General features: G+C 36.9%; 1 protein-coding gene across 10 annotated transcripts in view; it reads left to right on the top strand.

The window, feature by feature from the left end:
* PLCE1 (phospholipase C epsilon 1) overlaps nucleotides 1–22,236 on the top strand; it is a 155,021-nt gene that overhangs the window by 122,363 nt on the left and 10,422 nt on the right. For 8 of the 10 annotated variants that reach the window (XM_035330719.1, XM_035330717.1, XM_035330718.1 and 5 more), the window contains 14 exons: nucleotides 4,442–4,564; nucleotides 4,650–4,786; nucleotides 5,766–6,004; nucleotides 7,175–7,236; nucleotides 7,351–7,516; nucleotides 9,317–9,424; nucleotides 9,879–9,995; nucleotides 10,077–10,235; nucleotides 11,262–11,385; nucleotides 14,273–14,314; nucleotides 15,085–15,209; nucleotides 15,913–16,030; nucleotides 20,388–20,519; nucleotides 21,728–22,018. In XM_035330719.1, the coding sequence (XP_035186610.1) occupies nucleotides 4,442–4,564; nucleotides 4,650–4,786; nucleotides 5,766–6,004; nucleotides 7,175–7,236; nucleotides 7,351–7,516; nucleotides 9,317–9,424; nucleotides 9,879–9,995; nucleotides 10,077–10,235; nucleotides 11,262–11,385; nucleotides 14,273–14,314; nucleotides 15,085–15,209; nucleotides 15,913–16,030; nucleotides 20,388–20,519; nucleotides 21,728–22,018 (1,943 nt within the window). The remainder of the gene's footprint in view (nucleotides 1–4,441; nucleotides 4,565–4,649; nucleotides 4,787–5,765; nucleotides 6,005–7,174; nucleotides 7,237–7,350; nucleotides 7,517–9,316; nucleotides 9,425–9,878; nucleotides 9,996–10,076; nucleotides 10,236–11,261; nucleotides 11,386–14,272; nucleotides 14,315–15,084; nucleotides 15,210–15,912; nucleotides 16,031–20,387; nucleotides 20,520–21,727; nucleotides 22,019–22,236) is intronic. The other 2 variants (XM_035330720.1, XM_035330723.1) reach the window with 1 other exon arrangement.

Raw genomic sequence — 22,236 nt, 5'->3', positions numbered from 1 at the left:
ATTAGCTTTTGCTGACATTCCTGGTGATGATTGCAGTACTTTCTCAGCCAACTGGAGGAACAGTTTTGAAATCTTCTCTTACCCCCTCTCGTTTAATATTATTCATCATTTTTCTTACACTTACGTATAAGTTCAAAAGGTCATGCTGTGGCTGTGCAATGACATAATGCAGTAATGTATTAATTCTATAAATAGTAATAATAGTAGCAGTACTAATGGTAATAATAATATAACAAGAATAATATATCAGGGTTGTAGATGATACTTGATGACAAACAAGAAGCCAGTCTCAACGGAGACCTTCCAGTGCCTTTTAACAGGTGTGGTGTGGGCATGAGTGTGAATCTTGGGGTTCCCTGGAAAGTAGTGGTAAACAATGCAAGAGATCGATGCTTTGGGCAGAACATGATTTTGGAAGAGACATGTCTTATGTACTGGCTTATATTGCCTATTTCATAGGGATTTCCTATTTCATAGGAAGTTGTCACTGCACCGAGCCTGTCTGAATTTAAGAAGAGATTGGACTGTGCACTTAGTCACATGGTCTGAACTTTTGGGTAGACCTGTGCGGTGTCAAGAGTGGGACTTGATGATCCTTAAGGGTCCCTTCCAACTCAGGATATTCTATGATTCTATGATTCTATGATTTTTTACACTTAATATGGTTAGGTTTAGCAGTGGAAGTGAATAGTAAAGCTAACTGTGGGCATCTGTGGCTGGGTGCTTCTCCTTTTAACTCATCTTTCTGAGATTTATTATGTTCTTTGCTTTCTGTTCCTCACTGTCATACACAACGATGGGATGAACATGCCAGACTAGGAATTATCTCTTTAAGACATTCATGGTTATTTTGTTTGTTGTTTGTTTTCAGGGATCAGAGCAATTTTCTTTTCTATTAAACTGAAGAAATACTGCATTAATACCTCTGGAGAATGTTTCTCTCTTTTGCAAATCTGCTTTCTGCTTTTCATGCCAAAATAATTGTTCTCTAAATGAGATTAAAAGGCTCAACTAAGAACTCACATTCCCAGGGGAAAGGGCAGCTAGCGTTTCTTTAAATCCTCTCAGTCTGTCCTGGTTTTCTCTACAGATTCCTGCACAGCTCAGAGCACAATAGGCCTCCCAGAGTTATGTCAGGTTTTCCCTGGCAAAGTTGTTTGAAGACTCCACAGTGTTGCCTGGTAGAGCTCTCCCCAATTTGATAGGACCCATCATGCTAGAATTTGCACAAGGCTCCTCTGGATGCAGCTATATGGATGCTTAAATCTGTTCTGAGGAAATCTTCTTCAGCATTAAGAGACTTGGAGCACTAGAGAAAGTCTGAGTCATCCCTTGATAAGTCCAAATTGTGCTTGCAGGGTTTCATGTGTATGGACACTTCACATGTTCTAAATGAAATAAATATCTTTAGTTCCTGAATTGCTAGCATAATCATAACAATCAATTTATATTCTTAATTTTACCCAACCAATTTTGTCAGTAGTATTGTAAATTAAGATAAAATGAGCAATCCCCTTACCAAAGTAAAAAAAAAAAAAAAAAAAAGCTGAAATGACCTAGATTATGAAGTAATCTAGGAAATACATGATCCACTGGGACTGAATTCTGAATTGTAGACGTTTCTGTGGCTCTGTACAGATCAGATCCAACAGAGCTAATTAAATCAGGTTAGCATCAGCTTTGCTGCACCAGGATGTAGACCCAAACCCGGAAGAGGCTTAATAGTTGGAGCCACTGTTGGCCTTCAGTGGTTGTGCAGCTGTAGGTGCATGTATGGTCCCTCACAGAACCCACGATTTAGCAGAGCAGGGAGGAGAGGGTGCCAGTGGGCTCTACATAAGCCTTGGCAGTACAGAAATATTAGCTGGTAACAAATGATTAAAGAGGCAGCCTAGCAGCTAGGAAGATTTCTGGTTCTTTTTCTCTATCCATATAATATATATATTAAAAATAACTTTCCCTAAACAATTACTTATATCCATGTCTACACCATGTGAGAAGCTCTGAATAAATCAAATTTCTTAAAGTGAAAAAAAAATATTAATTTAAAATAAGAAAGATTTTGTTAAAGAAAGATTTTGTTGTACATTTTAAAGAATAGTACTTCTTGCAGTTAGAGAATGAAGAACTGTATTTTTACTTATATAGCTCACACCCTTGATATTCCTTACCTCCTTACAAACAACTTACACTGAAAATAAATCCTTATGCAATCCAGATGTACTTATGATTTCCACGCACAGGTAGCCTGCAGCTGTCTTCTGTCATTCCTTCCAAGTGGATGTGCATGCAGCAAATTCCCAAGTTCTTTAGAAATCTAGTGCTGCCTGTAAGGTGGAAACAGGGTACAGGGTAGTAACACCACTCATATTTATATTGCAGAACATGAAAACTTAGAGATGGGGGCTTATTTGTTAAGGAAGTGTGAACTTTCTCATTATCTATATACCGGTATAATCTATACCTTTCCTAATTACACAGTTTTGATGGTTAGTGGTGTAGTGGATTTTTCTAGTTTCTTCTGATGTTTTTTAACAGTCTTGTACTTATTACCTGTGGAATTAGTGTGGAAGATAATCTTTAGTGATAATTCTGGAGAAATTGTGAGCTTTCTCATCTGCTGCTGGTTTTCTTTTGAGTACTCCACAGCTCCAGTCTGTTTTTGGGAGTCAAGAGACTTTCCTCATGGTGGTTTATTTTTCTTGTCTGATAAAAATGTTAGGAATGATTTTAGCCAAAAAGTTACATGCAGTATGTCAGTACTTGCCATAGTGATGTCAAACAAATTGAACACTATCAACCAAAGTAGATGGTATTTTTTAATACTTTAAATCACATGCTGTTTTCAATTGCATGCATGCACCCCAGGCCAGGAGTGAACTGAGGAATCTGATCTAGTATATTCATGTGAAAAGAAGTCTGCTTCTAACACAAATTTCCAGGGACTGCAAATGTCTTTAGGGACAGTGGACAACAAACTGGTCCTGTTTTTCCATCACAGCTGTTGGAACTATTTGTACTGAACCTGATGGCAGAATTCCTAGACTAATGGATTTGTAGATTTGTACGTTAGGGAGCAATAAAGTCTGACACACGGTCACCTAGTCTTGTACTTTGAAACAAAAACGGTAACTTCTGGAGTTAGTTATGGTTTCAACTAGACAATTCTTGTATTGGCCGTTTAGGTACCTTCCTTTGCAGGATGCTGATGCTGGTAAAACCCAGTCATGCATGTATGGTCATTTGTGTTTAGGACCTGGAAGGAATGTGGGATCTTGACCCATCTGGCTGATACCCTTACAAATTAGTAGTTAATTTGTAAGGGTATCATTTAGTAATTTATTAAGAACTTTAGTAAGAACTTGTTCATACAGCTCAAGGAATATTTCAAGGTGGGGACTAAGTACTAGTCTAAGTCCTGTAGTAGCCTGAAAACTTTGGGATGCAGCTTCTGGAAATTCATTGTTTTGCTTCAAAAACTTTGTTCAGTTGCACAATTCAGGTTAACAATTGCAGTTATAAAGAAATTATTGTCAACCAAAATATTGAGCACCATAGAGCTAGTTATTTCTGTGATCATTTTCTCCCTTTGCACTCAAGAAATTCCAGTTTGCTCTCCTTCCTTCAGCCCAAGCAGCTGAAAGGAGGAAATCAATAGAACCTCATTTCTGGAAGGAAATGGCCTCCACAGGCTACTGTCCAAGCCTAAAAGAAGAAGAGGACTGTAGCTTGACCTGTCTTTGAGGTATCTGATGATAATCTGGACTGTTTTTGGAAAGTATCTGAGAAGTCCATGTGGATGGGAAATAAGGAGGGTTGAGTGCCAGGGGAAGGGTTATACTTCTTAAATCTACACCCTTAATTCTCCCAGATATGGAAGTGAACAAACAAACAAAACCCCATACCTGCACAGGAAAATATTGGTTTTATTGTGTATCCAGTTGTAATATTACTGTCTATTCTCCTTTTTTTTTTTTTTTTTGACAGTGCAGATCTCTAAGGAATTCTACATCCCTTCTATTTCTCCCTTCGCAAATCTTTAGTGAATCTCATGTACAGCAAGACATGGTTTTTAAAGCTTGTGGTACAAGAATGCTGGCATTGATTTCTTACCAAAAAAAAAAAAAAAATGAGAATACTTTCACTTGTGCCGTTTGCATCGGGCCCTTTTGCACATGGAAGAGCTTTAAATAGTATGCATATACATTAATTGTTCTGGCAAAGTTAGCAGTTGTCTTGAGGGAAATTAATAGCCGTTATAAAACAAGAAAATACAAACAGTCATTGTAGATCTTATAAGATACAGCTCTATTTGCTTCTTCCAAATATTGCCAGTAAATACATTAAAGAATACAAATAAACTATTAATGCAGTAATGCATAATATTTCAAGAAGTGGAAATTTAATGTAACCAAATTACAGCAGGCTCTTTCTGATTTAGCACATGGAGCAGCAGTAGCTGGCATGGCCGTGTTAAAGGAGGAATGAAGGGGTTTCAGAACTTCATGGTTTCTGATAGCAACATGACTTTTGTGGAATTTGTGGAGCTCTTCAAGTCTTTCAGGTAAAATAAATCTTTATTCTGTATTGATCTCATTCACCCAAGTTTATAAAAGAGCAGAAGTTGAAATTTTCAACTCTTTTTGCAGTGTCCGTAGCCGCAAGGATCTTAAAGACCTTTTTGATGTCTATGCAGTGCCTTGCAATCGATCCGGTTTAGAGCCTACTCCACTTTATACTCATTTGAAGATTGATGAAAATAACATTGGATTCCAACCTGATTTAGGTTTGTATAAGAGGAAAACACAGCCATGAGAATACTGAACACCTTCATTTATTGACCTCAAGTAAAAGTGTCCCAGTCAATCTCATAAACAGCAATCAATTATAAGTTAAAATACAGGATTGTTGCCGTACCTCGAGTTAAGACCTAGTTAGCTGGATGTAAGACAGGTTCTCTGTTCAGAAATGAAGAAGAGGAAAACTTTTCCTGCTTTATATTAACCAGATATATCTGTAACTGGTATAGCAGAGGCAGAAAGCTTTTTGCAGATAGGCTGGGCCCAACACAGGGAGTATCTGTTTGCAGGAGCAATGGAATCTGCTGTAGGAATAAAACAGTGAGTAAACATAGGGAGCAGAAATGAAAAGGCTGTGTGCACTGTGTCTCATCTGGTTGATTTTTTCCTATCTGTTTTCCTAGTAGATCTGCTTTATGTGTGACAAGGGGGAAGGAAACCTCTGTCCCTCTTTACATTCCCCAGTTACCATAATCTAAGTCTGGAGCTTTCTCCACTGTTAAAGAAAGCAGTCTTTATGCCAAGCAGCCTGTGGGGAGAGTACAGTACCACTGGCATATGGGACTGGAAGAAGATAAGGTGTGATCACTCAGGGAGTCTATGGGATTGCACACAGCAAAGGAAAGGCTTCAAGACTGTACGTGGTTGTGAGGAAACAGGAGGATCCTGGGTGACACCATGAGAGATTGTGAATCCATGTTAAAAAATCTAGGATTTCATTTATAATAATTGAACACTTATGGCAGTCCTCTCCCACTGCTTTATGTACACACTTAACTCTCTCTCTCCTATTAGTGGATAGAAAGAAGTTGGTTCTATTCAGATTTACTGTTAATGCTAAAATATTCAATAAGATATTCAAGTAATTTATAATTAAATATTCTATTAAGTTAAATTCTATATAATGTATATAATACACATTAATTATGTATCTGATATTTGTATTTGTTTATTTATTTTTTTAAGACTTGTTGACTAGGAATGTTTCAGACCTTGGTTTGTTCATTAAGAGTAGGCAGCAGCTGTCAGATAACCAGAGGCAAATATCTGATGCTATTGCTGCTGCCAGTATTGTAACTAATGGTACTGGAGTTGAAAGCACATCACTGGGGATATTTGGTGTGGGCATCCAGCAACTAAATGACTTCCTAGTGAATTGCCAAGGAGAACACTGCACCTATGATGAAATCCTCAGTATTATCCAGGTTAGTAATACAAACATCTTGCAGGTCCTTTTACTGGGAGTCTTGCTCATTTCTGTTTCCCCTGCTTGTCTTCCTCAAACTCAGAATAGTGTATCTGTGTCATCTCCTTTCAGGTTAATGTTGTCACTGCACATTATTCTGTAAGCATGCCCAACATTATTCTTTCAGGTCACCAAGTGTTTTACTTTGTAGTTCTTGTTTCCATTTGGCAAACTTAACATGTAATTGTATCTTTATTGCAGGCTATAAAATTGTGCAAGTGTACATATATATACACCCATCAAAAGAAAAAAAAATCATGCAAATAAACATATTTTTTTAGCTATATATGCTTTACCTGGGAAGGGAGATCAACACATGGGGAAAGTATTCATGGTAGTGCATTGTTTTCTTCTTGTTTGTGATGACTTTTGGTAGAGATTAACCCTAACTTAAAAAACACTATTTCCACATATTTTTCTTTTATTGTTTAAAACAAACAAACAAAATGAAACAAAAGAAAGATTAGAAACAAACAAAGAAACAAAAACAGACCTTAATAAAATATTCATCCTCTCAGAGTTATTTTCCAGGAGCAAATGTGAACATCTTATTCCCTTATATCCAATGGCTGAAGTAATTAGAAAGTACTTAGCAAATTTTGAATACCTCCAAATGTGTAATTAGTACAATACAAAACCAAGCACCCACTTAGCAGTTAACTAAGGTTAGAAATTGGATATTTCAGCTATCAATATGTAACATAAATTTGCAAAGTTCAAAAGACATAAATTCTAAAGGAATGTCAGGGTAGCACACCACAAGTCTCCAATTGTGTTGTATTTGAGCACAATTGATAGGAAAAGGGTGCATGATTATAGATCCTTTTTAATTTCAGCTTAAGAGCTGACTCTGCTTTGAACAGGAGGTTAGATCAGATGACCCTTCAATGTGCCTTCTAACTTGAATGATTCTATGATGCAGCAATTAATAGTTTGGATTGCTTGTTTAGTGATTTTTAAAACAAGCATGAGCATTCTGCAGACACCGCTACTACTTTAGCCACAAAAAGGCTGGTTTTAGATATACTAATTAGTTAGCTCAGTGAGAAAACTACACTATGAAAATAGGAAAAAACAGTATTTCTAAAAATAATTATTATATATCTCTTCCATTTCTTCCTTCTTGTAGAAATTTGAACCTAGTGTGAATATGTGCCAGCAGGGGCTGCTATCTTTTGAAGGATTTGCCAGGTAATTAAGGGATAATTTATATACATATTTGTATGATGACACCAGTATGTTAATGTTTGCATGACATTCACAAAAACTCAGCATGGCATAAAATTTTTTGACATCTCCCTTTAGGTTTTTGATGGATAAAGACAACTTTGCCTCCAAAAATGATGAGTCACAAGAGAATGCTGAAGACTTGCAGTTTCCACTGTCATATTACTACATTGAATCTTCACACAATACTTACCTTACTGGCCATCAGCTTAAAGGGGAATCCTCAGTGGAGCTCTACAGCCAGGTATACAGGTTTAGAGCATTGCCTACTTTTCAGCATGGAATTGTTTGTTTGACTGGCAAGTCGCAGAAATGTGACCTTTTTGCTTTGTAAATCTGAATGTTCTAAGACCCTGCCTGTAAAACATTGGAAAACATGATGTGTGGGAAAGCTGCCCGTAAGCACAGTTGTGCTCAGATGTCTTTTCTAAGGCAAAAAAAAGGGCTTAGTTTGAAATTCATAGCATCTAGACACCAGTCGGTCTGACCCAACCTACTAAAATTAGACTTTCCCACAGGAAAGACTGATCTAATATTTTAGTTCATTCAGATGTCAAAAACACTATTCAAATATTGTACATTGCATTGCAAAGACAAATATCAAATGGAACTACAACTTCTAAAAACATTACTTCTAGGAATATTCTAGAGTTTTTTAGACTTTATGCCTCTTTGGTTGTGAACAGGAAAAGAATGATTTCTCCCTAGGGCATTTGGTTCTGTGTTTGTGTGCATATATATGTATTTGTGTGTTTGTATATTTACCAAATGCTAGAGAAAGCATCAACTTCCCTGTGAGTAGTGTTTTCATTACTCTAAATGTTAGTGACTCACCACTGAGAAGGGCTCATCTGGCATCCCATGTGCCACTTTGCTTGGAGTTTTAAGATAGAAGGGTGACGCTGTGTTAGGAAAGCCTGAATAACATGATTGTGTTGAATAATGTAGTTGCAAAGGAGGTTCCCGTAACAGCACTGCACAGAGTGATGTGAGTATTTTATTGGGAATAGATTGGAAGTGAGACAGAGCTCATCTGGCTCTAATATATGCATGATGCAGAAAAGCCTCTTCCTGTCCCCCAGGCAGTTGTCACCAGAGGAGAGGGGGCAGTCTGTTCTGGCTCAGTGTGTCTGGCTCTCGCAGAAGTGATGGTGTGCCAGCCATAGACACAACTGCCTGAAACACAGTAATTTGCATTTTGCATAGGAGAACTATTTTTTTATTGTTGCTCATGAATGTATTTGCTGAAGATGATTTTGCTTGTAGAGATGTTAGTTTTCAGTAAAATATTTAATTGTAATAACTTTTTTTTAGCGATGGGCATTCTGAAAAAAAATAGCAATAAAAGCACAGGGCTGACAATAGATAGGTTAGCTTATCTTTCCCTCCTTCCTTTTTTGCTTTCTTCAGTGGATTTCTAAAAAGTAGAGCTTCCTTAAGTAAGGAAGTAAATTTGTCTAATATCACTAAACAAGATGGCCTGGCACATTTGCATTCTGATTATCCTCATGGAAGGTGTTCACTAGACCTTCTTCTACTTAAAAAACTAACAACAATAACAAACTAACAAACAAAAATCCAAACAACAACAACAAACCATCCCAAAGCAAAAACAGCAAAGAAGCTGCAGATGCTGTGCCCTTAAGCTGTCATATTAACAACCCAGAATAAATCGCCATGTTACTTTCCAACTGCTTTTGCAGGTAGAAATATGGAAACGTTTGTCTGTCTCTGGAAATTAAGAACCCTTCGTAATATTAAGAACCCCTTTCTGCAGATACCATATGTTCCATAAAATAGCGTGAATTTTCAAGCCTTATGGTACTTCTCCTAAGAACTTAAATGCTTTATTCATTTTCCCACTCGAAAATGCAGTTAGCCAGGGACTGTAGCTTCTGTGGACTGTGTTTACTCTTCAGAGATTGCTCGTTCCAGCTCTTTTTCTGGATCACTGGGCTTTCATTAGCTCTGCAGTGCTCATCTTCTGCTTTGATGATACGAGTCTATGGTTTCTACATGCTCACACTGTTCAATTGCATTGTAGGTTCTCTTACAAGGCTGTAGAAGTGTAGAATTAGACTGCTGGGATGGCGATGATGGGATGCCTATCATTTATCATGGGCACACTCTTACTACTAAGATCTCTTTTAAGGTATGCTAGTAATTGCGTATAAAAACAAAAATCTGTACTTTTTTCTCTAATGAGGTAAAAAAAAAAGTCTACAGGAAATACAAATCCTAATAGGCTAAATCCTAATAGGATATAAGCTATGTAGTACATCAGACATGAACTCCTTAATTGTAAACGTTATGGTTTTCAAATTAGTTTTTGTAGCAAATGTACTGTAATTTTCCGTGTTTTTTTTTTCTTTTTTTCTTTTTGTGTGTGTGTGTGTGTGTGTCAACGTAACTATAAGTAGCTGTTATCAGTTCTGTTGTTATAAGATGCTAGGCTGATCTGGAGGATCTTATTACAGAAGAATATAGTGGATTCTTTCTTCTTAGAGGGGAAAACAAATGCCCCCTTTTCTCCCCTTTTAACTGAAGTAAGGTGACTGAATGCTGGAAACTAATCATGTTCTTTCAATGACCTTTCATTCTCGTAGGAAGTAGTTGAAGCTATTGATCGCAACGCATTTATCACCTCTGACATGCCAATTATCATATCCATAGAAAACCACTGCTCATTACCTCAGCAGCGCAAGATGGCTGAAATTTTCAAGGTAGACCATAAATTGTGGTAAATTATTCTAAGCACAAGCCTTAGGATTCTTTCATAATATATTACATTCTCGATATTTCAGAATGTATTTGGAGATAAGCTGGTAACAAAGTTTTTATTTGAGAGTGACTTTTCTGATGACCCCATGCTTCCTTCACCTGGCCAACTGAAAAGAAAAATCCTGCTTAAAAACAAGAAGCTCAAAGCCCATCAAACACCAGTGGATATATTGAAACAAAAGGTACAGTTCTTTCTTAATAGGAAGCAGTGAGACATAACTATAGCTAGAAGTAATTCATTTGTACTTCAAGTTTGTACTGCGGAATTACCTAATGCATTATCATGCTTGGAAGACAAAGAGAGGATTATAACACTTGCAAATAAGTAGACAGCATCACAAAATTTTAGTGTATTTTATTTTTATAATACTTCATGACACTATTATTAGCACCATGTTCTATGTGATGAAAATAAATGAAGTTTCACTCTGAGGCTATATATAACATATACTGTTCATGCTTGCTGAGAAATAGTGAGATGCATCATGTGTGTATATATATAGAATACTCAAGTATACTCATATACATATATATATATATGTACATATATAAATAGTATGTTGTAATTTTTGATAGAATTTGGATTTATTTATTTTTTCCTATTCAAGCCAGGCAAATATTTCCTTTTTTCTTCCCTTTTGGTAGGGGATTCTGTTTTTCAGATAGATTGCAATTGGATTGATTCATTGCAGACTAATTGCTCTTACCCCAAATGTAAATACAGTTTAAAATAACAAATCTTAGGAGGCAAAAAAAAAAAAAAATGTTTTTTTTCTTGAATTTTAGGGCTTTTCCTCACAGAAAATCTTCCCATTTAGACTGGCATGCTTGTATCAGAATAAGTAAATCACACTGATTGTACCAATATATGGACGTTCTTCATTCTTTAAAAAAAAGTTTTAAACTGATTCTAAATCAGCATACCTCAGACTGAGATAAGGCAGTCATGTTCTGAATAACGTGCAAAATGGACGCTTCCCCATAATTAATCAGGATTCGTATATTTGTGTTTTTCTACCAATACACATTTTCTTTGTATTGAAGCCCTTAGAATGTTATGTTGGTTTGATCTTGACGATCTTACTTATTCCTCACTATATGTATTCAGTATTTTCATATAAACAACATAAGATTCAAATACTGAAGAAAAGACTTTTGCTTTTTAAAAATACTTTCCAGTAATTTAATAAGTATTTCTGTTGTGTTAGGCTCACCAGCTGGCGCATATGCAAGCACAGGCTAGCAATGGTGCTAGCAACCCTACAACTACCAATGAAGAGGAAGAAGATGAAGAGGATGAATATGACTATGACTATGAATCTCTCTCTGATGGTAACAATATATATTTATTTATTACAGTATTTTTGTTAGAGAACTATAGCAATAAGACATGCACATATCATTCTAGTTCAGGAACAATATAGGTAAGTTGATCTTACCTTGTGATATGTACTAAACGTCCTCAGTAGCACTTTGGTGCAGTAGTGAAAATAATTTGAACATATACAGAACGTGAGTGTGAGTTTAATTCCAACCATGTGATTTTTTAACTGTGCAATGTATGCTGAATTTTAGTCTTTATGGATTATTTCTATGTTCATTATAAATTATGCAAAAAATATTATCTTCATAGTGTACTTTATCTCCATTCACCTGTATTGCCTTTTCGAAGGAGTTGAGACACTTGAAAGTTCAAGGTTCACAACAGGCTTAGTCCTTGCATCTGCCTGACTGCCATGAATCTAAGATGCAGATTCTTCAAAACCCTCTGTGGTTGCTTTCTAATCCCAGAGACCCCTGAAATACCTATTTTAGTTCCATTTTCAGCGTCAGCAGTTTGCTTCATGCATAAAGGTAGAGAAGCTACTGTAGCTGGGCTTGTTTAAGGGAACAGGGAATAACAGTTTATATGAGTATTTGTTATTTTTTGTTGGTAATTTTCAGATAATATATTAATGTATATCAGTGCATTTGAACAATCATAGAATCATAGAATGGTTCAGGTTGGAAGGGACCTTGAAGATCATTTAATTACAACCCCCCTGCCATGGACACAGAGGGGCACCTCTGTGGCTTTTGAGACCAGGTTGCTCAAAGCCCCATCCAGCCTGGCCTCAAACACTTCCAGGGATGGGGCCCCACAGCTCCTCTGGGCAACCTGTGCCCAGTGCATCACCACCCTCTGAGTAAAGAATTTCCTCCTAACATCTAACATAAATATCCCCTCTTTTAGTTCAAAACTATTCCCCTTTGTCCTATCACTATCTGCCTGTGTAGAAAGTTACTCTCCATCTTTTTCTAAGCTCCCCTTTAAGTACTGAAAGGCTGCAATGAGGTCTCCCCGGAGCCTTCTCTTCTTCAGGTTAGACATGCTCTCTCAACCTGTCTTCATAGGAGAGGTGCTCCAGCCCTCTGAGCACCCTCCTGGCCCTCCTCTGGACCTGCTCTAACAGGTCCTTCTTGTGCTGGGGTCCCCAGACCTGTATGCAATACTCAAGTGGGGCCTCAATGATACAGTAGTGATGCCACAAGTAATATCATGCTCTTTGGGAAGTTAAATGCTACAACATTGTTAAATAATTCCAGATACGAGTCACAAAACTGACCAAATGGACAAAAATTTATGGATGTACTTCAATGTAGACAAATATAAAGTAATATATAAGGTAATATATAAGTGGGAAAGAAAAACAAAAGCTTGCTACATGATTCAAAATTCTACACTGGCCATAACTATCTGAGAGATCTTGGAGTGATTGAAAGTTCCCTGAAGTCCTCAGCTTGTTGTATGGTGGCAGCCATAATAGCCAATAAAATACTGGAGATCATCAGGAAGCGTACTGAAAACAAAACACCTTTTTGCTTCTGTATAAAACCTTGGTTTGCCACAACTTGGGTTCCGTGTCCAGTTCCTGCCTACAGATCTTGAGAAGGTTATTTTGGAGTAAGTCAGAGAGCATGGCAACCAAGAAAGTAAAGAGAATGGGGCAGTGGCCCTGCAGGAGCCTGAAAAGGCTGGAATTCTTCAGGTGATAGAGAAGAGAACTGAGGGTTGATTTGGAGAGTATTTATGAATGACAAAGTAGTGGATAAAAGGGAGTACAGCACTGTTACTCACGAGGTCTAGGAGGCTCTCAGTAAAACAAGTAGATCAGTCTAAAAGGGGTAAAAGAAAGCATTTTTTTAAAGTGCAGCCAGTAGTAAATATCTGCAACTTAATGCCACGGGAAATTGTGCAGGCAAACAGTATCAGCAGGGTTGATATGGATTGGACAAATTTATGAACAGGATTATAAGTAAAAGTTATAAGTAGAAATGTACAGTCCAACATCCCTAATAGTGAGCAATTGTGGATGTTGGGGTGGTCCAAGGGAAATAGACCATACGTAGTGCTCTCTTTAAACAGCATCTCTTGTTTCCACTGTCTGAAACAGAATATCAGTCTATTGGTCTGATGCAGTTGGGCATGTTCTCCTAGCTAAATAGTAAAATTTTTTACTTATTGAACCGTTAAGTCTTATATGTACCTATTTAAGTTCTAGATGTCATGTTCAAAGTTGTGATGCTTGAGCATATTTTGCAGCACAGTCAGTTTCTTTACTTGCTTCTGTGTTAATGATTTTAAAAAATTATCAAAAACTAATGAACACAAGATCTGACTGTTGCTGTCTGCGGGATACTAGCATTATTCATGCTAATAGAAAAATTACAGTTCAATTCTGGTGCTACCTGCAGTTATGTTTTGCTAGAAAGTAGGCCTAGCTGCCTGAGTATTCTTGTGTGGGGCATGGTAGAGAGAGCATAGATGAAAACTGCTGTGGAAAAACTTGGATGTTTGTTAACATGTTTGCAAGGAAAATATTGCAAGCCAACCACAGTAAGTAATGTTTGAGCAATGTTCTAGTTAAGAGAAGATCTGAAAAATCTGAACCTAGCAAGAAACATTCACAGTGTGCAAAATATGAAGGAATCTGAGGCATGATCTACTGCCTTATTAGAATTATTATTCTTTGGGATCTTTATTTATGTTGATATTTTGACAAAACTAATCTAAGTAGTCCGTAAACCTTCTAAAAGATTTTCAGTTTTATATTTTCACTGATCCATTAGGTTTGTGTAAGGCTAATAGTTTTACAACTGACACTTAATTTTCATTTCTCTGGCTGTAAATCTTAATTTCCTTTACTCTTATTCCCTCTCTGACTCCGTTTCCCTGTAGCTGATGTCCTTAATGCTTCTCCTGCTCCTAACAGCCAGGAAGGTAAAGGCCATTTGGTTGAGCATTTTAACTGCATGAAATCAGCACTGCACCTCCAGCCTGTTAAAAATGACCATGTGAAAATATGGTTTCTACTTTATATTAAAAATGTAATCAGATACTTTTATGTTGCCTTGTTAGCTGGTCAGGAACTGTTAGAAGGCTGCATGTGTGACACTGGTTATGCAAAGAAAGAGTATGGTCAAAGCATTAGGTGTATCAGGAATAAAATAAAACCATTCCTTTTGTGACAGTTACGATATGTTGACCCAGAAAGTCTAATGAGTCGTTGTATTATTCTCTGATAAATATGCAGCTATGAAGAGGAATTCCTATAGATGTAAAAAAAAATATTTGTGCATGATGAATGTAAGCAGGAGAAAGCCAAAACATCGTGTTCAAAGACACATTATACATATTTGAGGTGGTTACTTGTTTGGAGCAGCAATTCTTTGTTGTTTGGGGGTATCAGTTGTTTTCAGATAGCAAGCTTGAAGAAGAAATTTTAATTCATTAAATTATTTTTTAAGCATCTTCTAAGCACAAAAGGATGGGCTTTTAAAAAGCACAACATATTAACCAAAGCTGAGCATTAAACTTCTTAAGTAGAAAGCTACTACTAAAAGAGAATGCTTTGACCAGTAAATGTATTATTCTAGCATCTGATTATTCACATAAAATTCATGGCATTATCCACAGATACTGTAAATTAACTTAAATTTCCAGCTGAAATGGTTTGGCTTTATGTTTATTAAAATTCCATTAATTTTTAGATAACATTCTTGAAGACCGACCTGAGAATAAATTATCAAGTGACAAGCTGCAGTTTGAATATAATGAAGAGACTGCTAAAAGAATAAAGAAGGCTGATTGTGCTACTTATAGTAATAAAGGAAAGGTAGTTCTGCTTTTCTCCCCCTTTCTTCTCATCCCCACTTTGATATATAATCAACTTTAACAGGATTTGTACAGCTTAGATAATTGAGATATCAGATGGTAAATGCACTTTAATGAAGACAAATAGTAGAAGGCATGGAAACACAGCAGAGAAAATAAATTTAATAGAACAAACATTCAACATACTGTTCAAGTAAAGTGTTCAAAGGTTATTGGAGGTACAGGTCATTTGGCTGAAAATTTAGCTGTTGGTGCTGTCAATAACTTAACTGAAGCTAAATTCTGAAGATTATTGAGATATCTGTTTTCTGTTGACACTGACAGAACCAAAAATTTCATCTGAATATTCAGTGTGTGTTTCTAAATAATATAAAATGTTCTACTATGATATCAAATAGCCACATTACTATTTATTAGCGAAACCACTGCATTGCTGTATAGTAAGTTGTAGTTTCACCTGAAAAGCTTTTTTTTTTTTTTTTTTTTTTTCCTAAATGGGTAGAAATGACTCTCTCTGAGGCTTTTGCACACTGTCCCAGTGTCAGTGACAGGAATTGATGCATAAACCAGAGATCTGTTAGGAGAAGACAGCAAACCATATAGGAAGAATGAGATAAAAGATTTTAAGGACATAAGTAAGATATACCAAAGTACTTCTATATGCAGTAATTTTATTGTTGTATGTTATTGGAATCGTCACTTAGGTTTATGATATGGAACTGGGTGAAGAATTCTACCTTCCACAAAACAAGAAGGAAAGCAGACAGATAGCCCCAGAGCTATCAGATCTCGTCATTTACTGTCAAGCTGTGAAGTTCCCAGGTAAGTAACTCTCTGTTTTACTGTATCAAATTTTCTAATTCTTTGAGATACTATGTTTATGTTTTGAATTGCTTAGCACAAGCTTTTTTTAATTTAAGTAGTTGAGGATCTTTTTTTTTCTTGATGATTTGGTAGTCTACAAAATAATAGCTTCTAGCTGAGAAGTAATATACTAAAATCCATCATGGGAAGATATATTTCTTGCCGTCTTAAAATGTTTACAAAATGGAAATTTCCCAGTCTTCACAACTTAGATAACTGCTTCATTACGGCATGACAGATGAAAGAAAGCCTTATCGTAAGAGCTCAGAATTTCCATGTAAAGAGGTACTAAATTAGGAAGGAAAATATTCTTAAAACCTTGCATGAAGTGCTTGTCACATTCTTTAAGTGATCTCAGTTTAGAGTTTTTCAGTTTTACCTACAATCTGCATTTTCTGTCATTTCCTAAGTGGATAGGAAGGGAGCCATTTGTTGGGGTATTGCAGAAAGCTCAAACCTTTTGAAGTTCCTTAGATTTTCTGACCACTGGGCTGAAGAAGCCAGTGGGGATAGCTCCAGGAAGAAAGAAGACAAAGCAGCCTTTTCATGGGGTGGGCGAGAATGGCTGACTGTGCACTCACACACATACCCCCAAACACAGTATGTGGAAAGGGTTAAGGAAAAAAGAGTGTCTTATTTTATAGGGTAGGAAAAATAATGTTTGCAAAGCAGGAGAGGGAGTAACTGAAGAGATCACTGATAGTTACTTGTACAGTACTGAAACATGAGGTTGTGTGTGTTTTGGCTCATACTTTGTACATAAATACTTTTAAATTGAGATTTTATTGTTTATTGAAGTGTTTAAATTTTTGAATGAAAAATCTACATTTTAATGGAATGATTCTCTGTGGAAAAGTTAGCAATTCTGCCAAATCATGATCTTATACAAATAGAACTATAATCAGATTAGAGAAGCTAGCCAAACATAAAATAGTGTCAAATAGGCAAGATAAACATGCTGAAAAATGGAGAGACATTCTTTTATTATCTTTTATAACTTTAAGAATTGTAGGTGTTACTTGTAACAATAATGACTTCCAAAAATTCAAATTTGATACTCTTTAATTAAGTCTACAATGAGATATCTTTCAAATAAAATATTTTCTTTTAAGGAATGATATTCTAGATTAAACAGAGATAATTTACATTGTTCCAAGTATTTTGACACACAAAGAAGTTACGGTGATCTGTGATAAGTATATATCAGGTTTTTAACGTAAGTTCAGTTAGAAACAGAAATATTTGCTCTCTATATCAGATTTCCTCTTGCTTTAAAAGACACATGAATAGAACACTTGAGAAAAAAACGAGTTCTGTTCACAGATGAACACACGAAGCTACAGGAATTGGTTTTCCAACGAACTCGTGTATGTTTCACCCTTTGAGACAAATACTACCTTCTCTACAACACATGTAAACATCAAAGACCACCATGTGACTGATTTGATTCCTCTGCTCAGCTGGAGGTCACAGACATAGTGAATACCTCTATTTCACTCCCCTACCTCAATATTGTCCATTAATAATGAAAAAAGGTGGGTATATCCATGATTATGTAGGTCTATTGATGAGTTTCCTTCCCCAGCTCAGAAAATGCAGGACTTTTGGAGATAGTGAGGGCAGGATCATTGTCTCAGAGGCTGACCAACAGTGTGAATACTTTATTTGTCCTGTCACCATATACTTCTGTTCTGTGTTTACAATTGCCCATGTCTCTGAGCATTATTATCTGTGACTATAAAATGAGACAAGGATCATTATGTTCACTAAGCCTAGCCTACTGAGTAGCATGGAATTCCCAAAGTGCTCCCTAGTTGAAACACAATTCATCATGTGGAGAAAAAACATTTATTGTTTATACAATCTCTGGTAAGGAGGAACCCACCACTGCTCTTGGTGTTTCAGTGGTATTTGACCTTTATGGTCCTTATATAACTTCAATTTCAGTCTGTTGTGCATCAACATGCCGTTATCTAAGAGAATTAGATAATGTTCTTAATGTCTTTTGGGGACACCCAAAATGAGGGCAGTGAAGTATACCTGAGCACAGTATTGCTATAACCCATTTGCACATGGCTTGTTGGCTGAGGATTCTTATACAATGTGTAGAGAAAGCTAACTATGTAAAAACAGGATCCACACAACCAAGTGCAATGAGCAAAGTCACATAATTTAACCATCATAAAATTAAGGCACCATCTCCACCGCATCAGACTATCTGCCAGTATGGTATCAATTTTGAAGAAATTCAGGTGAACATAAAAGATGGCACTGTACTGTAAAGTACTGTAAATTATTTTCAGGGTCTGCAAACCTGCAGACTAACTGGCTGCTGATCAGAAACACATGGCGAGATAGTGACAATTACATTTTGACCTGTTACTTTGGCATGTTTAGAATAAGAAGGGCATGGAAGTTTGCCATCCTCTGGATTAAAACTCTAAAAGCAGTAGAGTCATATACTTGTGTCTAACAAGAGAGGCTGGCACTAAATTGTGTAACCTGAAGGATATAGCATAGGGGTTGTAGGGAGATAGGAGACATTTGCTCTGTTATTGTGGTAATACGATGGGATCTAAGTCAGTTCTGCTTTGACCAGGGGGTTGAACCAGATGATTTCCAAGTCCTTTCCAACCTCCATTATGCTCTGAATTTATGATTCTATGAATAGGTGATGCTATACTTGGGAGCCCACTTTAAATTGGAGTGAAAAATGGAGCTTACTTCTGGGAGGAGGCCTGTCACTTGCAAAGCATGCCCATGGGAAAGACTGAAAGAAAACTCCCAGCTGCAGCTTACCCTGTGGCCATCACATACAGTTCATTTAACCTTGATGTTTTGCATTGCAGTCTCTGGTGATTTATGAGGTTAGTCTGTTTCCTCAGTGACAGTCTCCACAACAGGATTTTGAAACCTGGATCTTGCGTGCCAAATCCATTTGATCCATTGAAAACTGGGATTAAATTATTCTGGAAGGACATAGTGCATAACTCCTCTTCTAGTCACTTCATATTCCTTGATCTCAGCTTCTACCATCTTCTATTGTTTATGTGTATGCTTTGGCCCAAAGAGACAGTAAGTCTCCAGCACTGAAAACATTTATGCACATACTAAATTTTACTAACCCAAAGCAGTTGTATTGAAGCTATCAGCATAGTTTTATGAAGTACATGTAGACGTGCCATAAAGATTGAGACCTGAAAATTTACAGCTGTGGGCTTGACTTCAATAGAACAGAGATCAGTGTATCCTCTTTGTGATTTATATTTGTAGATGAAATACAGGTATAAAGCCAGGCAGTCTTTAGGCAGGTGTGAATTGATGGGAGTACATGAGGATCATTTTCTGAGTCACAGTTAGACAAATAACAGCGTACTTTGTTATATTTTATATAAAAGTACATCATGGGCCTCTAAGAGAATCCCTCACCTCTTTGCTGTGTGTGTTAGCATGAGTATCACATGTTTTGACTTAGATTTTAACTTCAGTCTTCCATGAGCTCTCTCAAAGTCAACAGAAATAAACTGACCTTAAAGGGAATGAAGTCTGTTTATTTCACGGGGATTTAGATCACGACTGTAATGATTATTTTGTTGGAATGTGTATACTTGAATAATAGCTATAGTAGAGCTTTCCAGCACCATTTCCAGTATGTATTGGCCACTACATGCTTAATGGATTTCACACACCAACCGTATTTCTCATCAGTGAAATACAAATAATTATTAAGATAACTCTCAAAACACCTTGAGGTTAAACTGTTTAACCAGCAGGTCTTTGGGGTTTTCCATTGCATTATGTCTTTAAATCATATTTTTGTATTTAATTGTGTAGCTACTGTATCCTAGATGAATACCATGATATTCAATACTGTACAGAATTTTTGCTTCTGTAGAAAGGATATTTTTTTGAAATTACTCTTAGGATGAATATATTGGGACTGTTAATACAGATTTTTTTTAGTATTAATTAGGACCATTTGGCAATTTGATGCACTCACAACCTTCTGAAGCCAAAAAGTAAAATGGAGAAGTTATATCACAGAGATATGGGTCTATATCTATCTGTATTGCTTCATATATGTTACATAAACATTATATATACAAATACATATATTATATGCTTATATAATATATAGAGGCATGTATGTATTAAGGATGTTAAAATTAAATTATGGAGGAAAATACACTCCTTGCCCTGCTTACTATATAACAGGAGTATCCATGCCTCAAAAAATAATGTAAAATGGGATGGAAAATGTCATGCCCTCTTGGTCATGTTTTTTGGCTCATTTATTTTACATTTATGGGAACAGGCTTGTCAACTCTAAACCCATCTGGCTCTAGCAGAGGAAAAGAAAGAAAAAGCAGGAAGTCCATTTTTGGCAACAATCCTGGCAGACTAAGCCCTGGGGAGTCAGCTACTCTTGCCAAAGCATCTGGAAAAGGTAAAGTTAGCATCTTCTTTCATCAGTCACATGGAATGACTTTGTACCAGACCAAGTTGTTAAAGATCATATACTTTATAATGTGCAAGATATTGAACTCTGGAATGTTTTTTTGTTAGCACAGCAGCTATTACAGTAACACTATTATAGCAAGTGTTGAGTGTATAGTAGTGGAATGTTAGAACAGGATTAATTGGTCAGGAAAATAAGACCCTCATTTATAAATGATTCAAAACCAACATATTTTAAGTATTCTATCTTCAACTTTGTTTTTTAGGAGATGAATGAGTATTTTTGAAGTACAAATGGAAGGCAAGACTATTGGGCTGGATCCCAAAAAGGATTTTTAGCTTCTGATGTGGGACTTAGTTACCTAAAATTCAGCCAAGTCCAAACATGTAATTGTGCAAACTCCTGTGTTCCACCTTAGAAATGTTTAGACTCCACAGGTGAACTCCAATTTGTGAACTTGGGAATTGTACTTCTGCATATGAACAGATGTAAAGAAACACAAAGGAAAGTACAGAAAGGTCCTGGAGCAGGGATTGAGCCCAGATGGTCTGCCTTTCAATTGAATGCTGTAGATGGAAAGCTGCAGAGCTGTACCCTTTCTTGTGCTCATTTTCTGTCCCAAAGAACATTGCATTTCTTTCAGCCCAAGTGCCTGGCTGCAGCAGACAGGTTAGGTTCCCTCCAAGAAACCAATGACCTACAAACAAAGAACTCTAGTGCCTAATTCTTAAGGTCATAAGTATTTTGCTGGACTTGCCACCTAACTCTTAGGGCACTCTGTAAACTGCCTGTTAGGAGACTTACCAGATGGCTTTCAATCTTGCCTCCCTTCCTAATGTAAAATGTATAAATGAGAAGAATGGCATAGTGTCTCCCAGAAGACCCTACAGCTGGGTAAGTATGTGATAGTTAGGGATGCAAACCCTACAGAGGCCAACCCTACAACCCCGTGTTTGGACTTTAGTGCTCTAAGTATTAAATCACAGTATCGTTCCAATATTTAAACATTGTTTCCTCTCGTGGATTGTTCTTACTGTACAGGAAGGAATGTGACATTTATACTCAATGGTATCATTTTCCAGGATCATCTTTTTCTACTATTTCCAAAGTACATGCAGACAGCTCACTAGAAAATACTGAATTCTTGGAGTCTCTGCATCTGCAGCTGTGACTTGAGGGTATTGTTTATTTTCCAGGTCCTTTTGATGTGATGCGGCAGACATGGGAAGACTCTTGCTCTCCTTACAGTTCTCCAGCTTCTCTCAGTGCTATCATAAGGACACCCAAATGCTATCATATCTCCTCCCTGAACGAGAACGCTGCCAAGCGGCTGTGCCGGCGGTACTCCCAGAAGCTGATCCAGCACACCACCTGTCAGCTCCTCAGGACATACCCTGCTGCCACACGCATCGACTCCTCCAATCCCCATCCACTCATCTTCTGGCTCCATGGTGTACAGCTTGTGGCTCTTAACTACCAAACAGACGGTATGGGTACTGGAACACACAACTTTTCATACATGTTAAATGTGAATTAGGTCCTTGGAGTGTGAAACTGCATGTGACCTTTACCTGCTACCACAAGGTATCTGTCTGTGCTCCCCAACACAAGCAGCTTCATACAATGGCAATCTCATTATTAAGAGCAGCAATTCAGGAGCTTTATGCTAATGCAAGCATCTCCTGATACCACAGAAATGTTAGGA

This window comes from Oxyura jamaicensis, chromosome 6 (assembly GCF_011077185.1).
Source record: "Oxyura jamaicensis isolate SHBP4307 breed ruddy duck chromosome 6, BPBGC_Ojam_1.0, whole genome shotgun sequence".
NCBI lineage: Eukaryota > Metazoa > Chordata > Aves > Anseriformes > Anatidae > Oxyura > Oxyura jamaicensis.
Note: the sequence above shows the minus strand (reverse complement) of the source record. Positions and strands in the feature narration are given on the sequence as shown.